At 40.3% G+C, this 10,711-nt stretch overlaps 1 protein-coding gene across 1 annotated transcript in view; it reads right to left on the minus strand.

Annotated features, from left to right (window-relative positions):
* The window catches only part of plxnd1 (plexin D1), an 86,961-nt gene that overhangs the window by 68,955 nt on the left and 7,295 nt on the right, over positions 1 to 10,711 (minus strand). The window contains exons 3-5 of the mRNA XM_017409664.3: positions 9,705 to 9,836; positions 7,360 to 7,460; positions 1,923 to 2,052 (exon numbers count right to left, since the gene is read on the minus strand). Of these exons, the coding sequence (XP_017265153.1) occupies positions 1,923 to 2,052; positions 7,360 to 7,460; positions 9,705 to 9,836 (363 nt within the window). The remainder of the gene's footprint in view (positions 1 to 1,922; positions 2,053 to 7,359; positions 7,461 to 9,704; positions 9,837 to 10,711) is intronic.

The following is a 10,711-nucleotide window of genomic DNA, read 5'->3' on the forward strand; positions in this document are numbered from 1 at the left end:
ATAGTGGCTCTCAAGGCCTAAGATTGCCCACCCCTCTCTTAAGATATTTTTGCTTTTTAAAACTGATATTGCAAAAAATAAAGCTTTTATTAAGTATTAAACTGGGATCATCTTATGATGAGCTATAGCCGTTTTGGTGAAACCTAACTGATGCGATGGGTGATCTCGTGTTATGTTGTGAGGTCTCATTAGAAGTGTGTGTTGAAGATGACGCTCAGCTACTGCCACACCAAATTTTAGCTCAGCACGAGTAAAAATTCACTGAATTGTAGCCATTTGTGTCTCTTAAGGAGTTGATTACAAAAGTTAATCAGTTGTAGATGAACATCCACTGATTATTATCCAGTTCCTTAAAATCCGTCTGGTGGTTTATGAGATATTTTTCTAACAGGCAGATAAACAAACACACACGCACACAGACCTTTGGCTACAGGTAATAATTAAAGAGAAGTAAATTAACCATCACTTTTCAGTACTTTGACTGATTTGCATTAATTAAAAAACATGTTGTCTTATTTAAACATAATGATTGGCTGAAGGTAAATAAAAACTACTGTGGATTCCAAATCCACAAATTAATTAAAGAAAAAAAAAACTACTCAGTTTTTTCCCTCCCCCTAGTATCAGCAAATACCATGCACACATACGTTGATGACTAAGTTTAGTGGTAAGACACATGACAAATTTATTCCATTTTTGGAGCTCAAAATAGCCCACAGCACACACATTGTCAGCACACACACAAATCAAGCAGCTTTAGATTGCATGCTGACAAGTGAAGAACAAAAGAAGAAGTGTCAGCCTTAAAAGAAAAAAAAAACTATCTACAGCAGATGAACAGCATTTGAAAGTCTTGTCTTTAAGAAACGGGGTAAAAAAAAATCTACCAAAGATCTGAAACAGAACCCGAGAGATGTATCGTCCTTCAGTTGATCATCTCCCGTACGTCAGATTTTCAGCTAATAGCTCCTTGGGAATCACTATGTTGGTGCTAAAATACGAGAGTACTTGTTCCTGTTTGTTAAGGGTTGTGCTTCAGGATATTTTATTTGGAGAGAAGCTAATGGTAAGGATTAGCTTTAATTACAGATTGTGCTGGAAAAACCTGAACAGCAGTCGTTTAAACGTACCGTTCAAATTTCAAAGGTTGTAAAGAAGTCTCACACCTGGCTGGTTCCTGTTTCCTGGGCAGCTGTGAGTCACTGCTAACAGATAGGATTTCACATCTGGTTCAGAGCGGAGACTTCCTTGTAAACTACTGGGATTTTATTATTGTCTGGATGTCCGAAAAAACTCTCCAAAAAATCAATCCAAAATGCTGCTGCCAGAGTTCTCGTGAGAGTTAGGAAGAGATCATATTTTTAGCTTGCCTCTGCTGGCTCTCATCTTATATTTCAAATTAAAAAATGAAGATTTGATGCAATCTGCTGGCTTACTTAGATCACTTTTACAAACTGTGATTTCATAATGTGTTGTATGTGAATGTATTGTGTTATAACTAGACTGAATTGACTTGAATTGGACTGGAATCTGACTTCAATGGACTCGTTGTTTTCGCTGTTTGCTGTCCCGAGTTGATTTTTGTTGTCAACTCACACTATCTAAATAAAGTGAATGGAAAACTGCACTGAATTAAACCGAGGTGCAATGAATAAAGACAGCCTCCTCCCAGTCCAGAAAGCCAAACAAACAGACGAACCGGGCCGCAGCATCAAACAGCAGTGACACGATCTTATCAGCTGAGTTGTATTAATAGGCCGGGCAGTAATAGAGGGAGGCGCCAGATTATAAATGTGTTCGAGAAATCAGCTTTAAATACGGTGACCCCATTGCTGCCATAGTTCTACAAAGATCAGCAGCCATGTCTGTTTGACTTGTTGAAAAGGTCACAGCAACAGCAGCATGAGGAGAATTAATGGCACCTTGATGTCGGCAGAGATGCTGATCTCCGGGGGTGTCAGGGTAATAGAAGGACACTGCTGGGGGCCTTCACCCACAGGGATCCAGGAGCGAGCCAGCAGCTCTCGAGCACACTCCTTCTGGATGGTACACCTGGACAAAAAAACAAACAAAAACATTAAAAACCAGACAAAATTTGTCTCATATGTGGACTGAAACAACACACCCACAGATCTGCAGTCATGAGCATTTGCACAACTTCCCTGGCCCCCCCTGTGACATTACAATCATATATAATAATTGCTTGTCATTGTTACAGCTGGTAATGGAGACCAGTGAATGACCACGGTAGATGTGTGAACGCAGAGCTTTAAGGTCAACTTTTCATCCTTTGTGAGGTGAGCACGAACTTTTCAGTTTCCATTTCATTCCAGGACTTGACAAAGTCTCACCGTTGGGTTTCACGGTCCGCTTCCCGCAGATTTATGAGGTGCTCTGGTCTCCTAATGTCACAGTCAGACCTCGGCTGTCAGTTTGCCTGGCTCGACACAGGAGACTACTTGACTCTAGGTCGAGCGCATTGCTATGGTAACCCACCCCAAAGGCGCCAAGATCAGGAGCCAGTTACAGATATTTGAATAACAAAACTACCTGAGTGGTTTTTAATCTGCGTGGACCAACAGTCCGCCCCTGAATGCGTGTGTTTGTTTGCTCAAACACACAGAAAGCATGTGTGTGTGTGTGTGAATCTGTGAATATAATGAATATGTAGGACAGAGGGATTGTTAAAGGGCATTCAACAAGCAAGGTGGCCTCACACTCTGACTTGTGTTTCACTAATGAACTTGGCTGCTGGCACAGAGCTCAGTTCATCTGCAGCACAGATTGGAAGGACAAAGTGACCTCAGAGGGAAGGAGGAACCACAGAGGCACCATTTATCGTCATCCTTACACGCCACATAACGAGTTTGGCACAGCCCACTTTCCTTTCACACTCCGGTAGTTGTTTTTAAAGTAAAGTGTGTGGCCATGTGCCTGCCCGCCTGAAAGTGTGAGGATTTGTGTTTGAGGAAAGTAGACGTTCATAATTCTCAGTCCCTCCGGCGCTTAGGGACCCATAAGAACCATGAAGTCTGCAACCATTATATAAATACAAATGACAGTTCTTTAAGCAATGGGAAAAAAAAAAACCCAACAACTAAACACAAACAAACTTATAAACCCTAAACACACTCTCAACAGTCCCCATTAAAAAAGATTTTAAAAAAAGACTGTTTGATCATTTATTCTTGTTTAGTTTCTGACTTCCTTTCTACTGTGGAAAAAAAACATTATTTAATTTTAGAACGACTGGGAATTTAGTGCAGCTGTTAACAAGATATCTGAGTTTCAAGGCAGGCATGCCAAAACAATGTTCTGTTACTAATAAAATCCCACTGACGGGATAAAATATCTCAATAACCATTGAATAATTTGGCACAGCTGTGACATTTGCACTGCCAGGAAATCAATCTAAGCATCTTCTTGGTTCAGGCTCATGTTGATGTGAGCTATACCAAAAGTACAGCCTCCTTAAGACTTATAAAACACATTTTTATTACCCGCTGCTGAAAGGCGAAGGCCGACAATAATGTTTTTGCTTGTACTTATGAGTGTGTGTACATGTGTTTGTGTGTCTGCTATCAAGATATCCAATGAACCATAGGACAAACTGTAATGAGCCTTGCAGAAAGGAATCATTGGATGCACATCTATGACCGATTATCGTTCAGAGTCAACCCGATTCAAGATGGGTGCCGCAGCCAACTGACCTTAAAAACACAAAAGTGGCAGTTTTACACGTATTGTGGTATTTGATGTGGCAGTGGCTGAGAGTCATTCCCGACCTCTACCCTGAGCGTGACATCTTACATAGGATTGTGCATAACTTTATTTTCAAGGATGGATCAAAATGGTTTCAACTACAACTACAACTGTGAGAAGTTGCATTGTAAAAATTAGGTCATTCATGGAGTTTTCTACAACAAGTAAGATTTTAACTGTTAATAACCTTTTTACAAGATTCCATTTTAAAAGACAGAACTGTAAGCTTATTTATTGGTCCATAATTATATTTGGGTTGTGTACTAGAGGCTGTTTATGTCCTTCAGTGTAAAAAATAAATTACTTTGATGCTGGCTTTCATCCCCTGTGAGACACTCTGTTTTAGCTTGTCTCCCCTCCTCAGAAAGGCTCTGATTGGTTAGTCAATTAGTGAACAATGTGTGTGTTGTTTGAAGCATGCCCAACAATCACCTTGGTAGTAATCATGCAAGCATATTGTGATGTGATATATGTAATCAGTGGTAAAAATGGTAAAAAGACAGCTGATTTTCATCCATCCATTTTTACCTCAGTTGCCTTCCAGGGGTTGGGTTCTTCTTCTTATCAACAATCTAGGGCGGTGCTAAGACAGACCAACACCTACAGCCAACTTAGAATCCCCAATTAAACAATGAATTCTGTTTTTAGATGAGGAATAACAACCAGAAATTGAAAGCAAAACCAGCAAGTCCACATATGACTCATGGAAACTTCCCACAGAAAGTCTCTAAAGCCCAGAACTTTCTTGTTGTGACAGCAGTGTGACAGTCTTCCTTGTTTTTCATCCGGAAGGATCTATTTGGTTTAACCAGTAAAGTCTAGATTTTATCTTTTAAGTGGTGAATACCTCATAATTGGTGGAAACTTGAAGCAGACGTCCAGGAAATTTCATTTCGTATGTCAAAGAAAGAAACAGCAAAAAAAACAAACAAACAAAACAAACCCAAAAAAAGACAGTCCCTCTCGCATGAACGCCAACAAACGGCGAGAAATACGAAAAAAACAAGGAAGCAAACACACCAACTCCCTCAGATCATTGTGGTTTTCCTGTCTGCATAAAAGCAAAAAATCTTTAAAATGTATTCATATCTTGCCTGCTAATTCAAACACTGATTTGAGCAAACGCTGCGCTGTGGAGAGATTAATTCAAAGAACTTTCTGTCTTTCCGACTGACTAATTCTAATGCAATTAAAAGAAACAAAAAAACAACCAAAAAAAAAAAACAAAAAAACTACAGTTTACACACACACACACAAACACTTGCCTCCTCCCCTGCCTCACTGCACTCCACTGACTTGTAAGGCTTCCCAAAAAAGCTCCTTAAAATAAACAGAGTCAACGTTTGCAGCTAAAATATGACCTGTGAAAACTCATCACCCCCCCCCAAGTGTGTGATGAGGTGGGAAGCCGGAGAGGCTGTTAAACAGCGGCAGAACATATGAGCCTCTAAAGTGCTCCCACTGACACAAACACACACGCAAAGTCTCTGCGAGATAAGAACGTGCAGATAAGCATGATCATTTGTGAATAGCAAAGATGGCGTGTCATGCATAATTTGATTCAAATGAAGATATTTAAGTGCTTTCTTGTGACATGTGGCAGATTAAGCCAGCGCCAGCATGAAAAGGAGTGATCAAGGACCGAGCTTTATCTCTGCCAGAGGAACTAGCTCTCTCTTTCTGACAACAATGCATTCTCCAACAAGTGAACAGACATGTTTTCATGCTCTTCCCCACATGCAGACGTGCTGAGAGACGTCAGAGCCGTGCATAAAATCAAAAAGGCCCCCACAGAGACAGGGGCGGCTTCACAGATTGTGAGATCTAGTGGTTCTTTGTATATTTTTTGTCCTCCATTCACAGTTGTCTGCAGTTGTCCGTCCACCCCCTACGCTTCGGCCCTTCTCTGATCCCCGAGGCCCTGAATCTACAGCGCCAGCCCAGCAGGCCCGGCCAAACAGCGCATCAAGCACACACAAACACACATGACATCAGCTCCCAGGCCTCCGAGAGCCAGAGGCCGACACACACTCATGCTGACGCTCGCACGCAGGCTTACACACTTTGACATTTTCTCGTAAAAAGAACCAGTGTGCTCCCTCTCTCTTTCTCTCTCCCTCCCACCACCATCATCACAATCAACGCTCCTTTGTAGAGGGATGGAGATGGGGACAAGGGCACTGGGGGAGGAGAAGACGAGAACTAGGGAGAGGGAGCAGCAGGCTGAGAGATAGAAGCCCAAATTCGAGATACAAGAGCAAGAAAATGAGAGAGAGCGAGAAAAAGAAAGCAGAAGACGGAGAGAATCGCAAGGGGTAAGGCAGAGGCAGCGAAGCGAGAAAGGGACTGGGATAAAGAGACAAGAGATAGATAAATAAGGAGAGGAGACAAGGGGATGACAGTCTGACCACATACACACAAGCTCTCATCATTTCCACTCTTCCAGCACTGAATGGCCTCTGGCAATGCCCGCGCTTGCAGATCTGCAGCTCAGCTCATCACAAAACTCACTATCATGTCTGATCTGCTTTAATCACTGAGCAACCAACCAAGTCACTCACTCACACACACAAACGCAGACACACACACACACACACACACACACACACACACACAAATGCAGACAAACAAACACAGCTCGATGGCACACATATTCTCCAAGCGAGTGCAGAGAGCCAGTCCTGACAGAGCCACATTAATCACAGTGTACTTTCACTCGCTCACAGCTCCACTCCAGCCAAGTCACTCCTCGCTGAGCGCTCCGGGACTGCCACCTCCTGCGCACACACACACACACACACACACACACACACACACACACACACACACCCGTCCAACAGCCTGAGAGCCAGGGGGCCGCTCCTAACAATGATGTTACCCCCACGTCTGGGGGCTGAACGAAAAGCAAATCGATACTGATCCAACAACAGGCCTCCTAACCAAAAACACACTCTGTTTCTGCCAACACTCCATCAGCTGGGTGGCAGATCCAAAGTGAGAGTGGCAAAAGCAAAGAAAACAACAAAAAAACAAAATAAAAACAACTGGAAGAGGAAGTGGTTTTACTGAGTCGTATGATCAAAGTGTCAATCTAATCTTGTATTACGCTATACTTCCAAATAATCCAAGTTGTTAATACCACAGACCTAGCATTCGAAAACACAGAATTTTAGCTCAGTATTTATAGAAACGACAAAAATATAGCCCTCTTTTTTTTCTTTTTAAAGTCTGTCGGCTGTATTGGTCATCATGAATCGAGTTTAAAAAGTTAATCAATTGTAAATGTACATGCAATGACTACTTTCTGAGAGTTTCATTAAAACCTGTCCTCTAGTGTATAAAATGTTTTGCTAACAGACAAACACAGGCAAATATACACAAAGAATGTTAAACTGTGACTTTAGAAACAGAAAGCAGAGGAAGTAAGTCCCAGGTTGAAAGCATGTGACCTCAGTGTGACACAACAGCGTATAATTTGTCTGAAGTACATTTTACTAGAAAGAGTCCAGCAGGGATAAATTACAAGTTAGAGGAGGACATTTAAATACACAGAGACAAATAAAGTGTGTGTGTGTGTGTGTGTGAGGGGGGTCTCACCTGTTCTCTAAAGTGCACCAGCCACAGTGGGCATCTCCTGCTCCCAGACAGTCTCTGCAGCTCTTCCACTGGTCACACTGTGCCACTTTCACTCTCAGCATCTGTCCGTCACACACCGGAGTTAACAACACACACACACGCGCAGAAACAATATTTTAAACAGTGTTATCAAGATGAAAGCAAAAATATTTTTATACGGTGCGTGCCGGCTGCTGCTGAACTAAATTACAGTATTTTACTCGACAACAATTTTGATAATCATCCAATATGTTACTGAACAAAAAGAAAACCCAAACATGTGCTGGTTTCAGCTCCTCAGATGTTCTGGTTTGCTGCGTCTCTCTGTTTTTACTCTCTTTTAGGTCATCTGAAGGATTTAGACCAAGAGCTTTAATACAGACCCCTGACTTTTGGGAAAACAGGCATTTTTATTCTTTTTAAGTGGCCCATTAACTAGAAAAAAAAGTTAATTTAAAACTGGCTAAAACTTTAGCATAGCATTAAATTTGTTAGAAAAAGCTATTTTTTAAAATTTCGGAAACATTTAGCATTTGCCACCATAAAAGGAGGGAGATCATGAAATTGTCTATTCATTTATCTCTCTGTGTGTTAGCAAAATGTTTTACATTTTAGTAAGAAGTTCAGAAAGTAAACACTGAATGTACACTTACAACTGATTAACCTTTGGTGTTAACCTGATTCTACAGCTAACTGACTCTAGCAACCACAGAAAATGGCTATAACTTGGTCAATTTTACAGATACTGAGTTAAAATTTCTGTGGTAGTAGCTGAGAGTCATCCCCAACCTCTACCCTGAGCGTCTTATGAGATTGTTCATAACCTTTTTTTTCCATGGATGGATCCAAAAGGCTGCAACTAACTGGTTCTTCTAACTGTCTGTGTGAGACCTTTGTATAAAACATTTATTCTTTCAAGGATTACTTATCTCATCATTATAAATATTTGAAAATAGTTTTAAAAAGAGTTAATCTGTACATTAACACAACACATTTGTTCATGCACAATAACTCCTTTCTCTGGTCATTGTGTGTGTGGAAACCAGCCTACACCCTTAGTTAGCCCTAGAATGAATTACAATTGGTGACAAATCAACTGCGAATAAAAAAATACCATCTTTGTCTGTTTTTGTAATTAAATGTCTATTTTTAAAAGTCGATAAACATGCTTTAAAATTCTACAGGCGGCCCTTGTGACTGCCGCTGGTATCGGAGAAATAATGTATCTGTTAGCAGTGCAAACAAACGCTGCGGGCAGTAAATGATTTCTTGTTTTATTATTTTTTTTATTTTTTACCAGAGGCAAAAGCAAAATGGAAGCATCCCTCTGCTCCCACTGCACCAACCAACACACATGTGGATGGCAGGTTAAAAGGCGGTTGTGTTACTGTTAGCTTTTGCGTCTATGAAGGGATTTAAACTAGCAGAGCAAGCCATAAAACACAAAGATATTCCTAAATTTTTCCTGTCTCTTCTGCACCTTTATTGCAATCAAACTAATTATGCATACTTTGTGCTATTTTAACCATTCATATATCAAAATGCTCAGCCTGCTATGAGTTTTAGTATTTGTAACTTTTATACTTTTTGTTTAATTTAACTATATAATTGTCCCCATAGAGACACATTTAGACACTTCAGTTCCTGCAAAACCTTGAAACCTTCTTCAGCATTGCTCTGTTTTTGTTTCCCAATGCTCATTTTACTTTTTATTTACTGTCCTGCCAATTTTAGCATTTAGCTGAGGTGTTGCTAAATTCAGCTTTTAGCTACAGTTTTGTTAATTTTCTCTTTCGGCTGTTTTTACTTCATTTCAGCCTTAAGCTAATGTTTTGCTCGTTTTAGTTCAGTTCTGCTTCGTTAACGTTAACGATTTGGTTTCAGCAGCAGCAAAGATCAGCAAGGTCATTCAGTGAAATCTAGTTAAAATTAAAGTTCTTGCTAAATAAATGTCAGCCAAAAACCGCCTATTTTAGCTGTTCAGCGTATGTATGAAAATGTTTCTGTGGCAGAAAGCGCAACGATTTAATGGTAACTAAAAATCCGGCGCACTTGTTGGTTGAAGGTGCAGCCACATGCAGCCAGAAACTGAGTGGTTTTGAAACCAGTTTTCGAAACCCAACCCTGAAATAAACTGAAGCTCTGAACCTTACCACAAATCCTGTCGTGTTTGCTAAACGAAGGTGAGGAGGATCTGCTGGAAATGAGCGTGTGTGTTCTGACTGAGGTTCTTGTGGTTCGTGCAGGAGGCTGACAGGAACCGCTTTGTACAGAGAAGCATCAAAACTCTGCAGCAACGGAAATCTCGTCTGTAGCTGTGCACTTACATGGTGAGAGGTCATGACATACAGAAAGTTGCTGTCGTTGGGGTCAAAGGTCATGATGTGGTGGACTGCTTCGCTGGCTGGCAGCTTCAGCGTCCTCTGATTGGCCAGGGTCATGTTCGCCAGCAGGGTCAGCTGAGACAAACACAGAGGTAAGGCACAAAATCATGTCAAAAAAATAAAAAATAGATAACATTACATACAAAAAAATGAACTTGGTATATCCATGCTTTACAGTTATGTTCTGTACATCAAGCAAGATATGTGAGGTCCGATCCCCTATTTGGATTTGTTGATTTATTTCTAAAACTTTTACATAATGATCTCTACTTCAAAGGTATTTCTACCCTCAGTGACCATAAGTTAGGGAGGATTCAGTGTCCATGGATTATTAAATAGTATAACAATTTGTGAGTTTAAAAGGAAAGTTTTATATTTGAAAACAAGTTCATTTTGATTGTGGGAAGCCGCCTGGCTGATAATTAAGCCCCTTCTGATTACTCAGGTAGGTTAGATACAACTAGTTATTGACATTAACCTCATTCAAGGTGGCCGCCACAGCCAACTGACCTTAGAAAACACAAAAAATGGCTGTAACTCAGTAAATTTTACAGATATTGAGCTACAATTTGGTTGTTACAGTAGCTGATAGTCATCCCCAACACATACTCTGAGAACTACACAGGATTTTTACTTAAATCTTTTCTATTAACCTTTGGAGTCAACCCTGTTTGCTGGCAAAATATGTCATGAATCACTGGATGAATTTTAATGAAATTCTCCAAATGTAATCATCTACAACTGATTAACGTTTGGAGTTAACCCAAATCAACATGGCCACCGCTGCTACTTTATATTAGCAAACACATACAGGTGCTGGTCATAAAATTAGAATATCATGAAAAAGTAGATTGATTTCAGTAATTCCATTTAAAAAGTGAAACTTGTATATTATATTCATACATTACATACAAACTCATATATTTCAAATGTTTATTTCGTTTAATTTT

This window comes from Kryptolebias marmoratus, linkage group LG8 (genome assembly GCF_001649575.2).
Source record: "Kryptolebias marmoratus isolate JLee-2015 linkage group LG8, ASM164957v2, whole genome shotgun sequence".
NCBI lineage: Eukaryota > Metazoa > Chordata > Actinopteri > Cyprinodontiformes > Rivulidae > Kryptolebias > Kryptolebias marmoratus.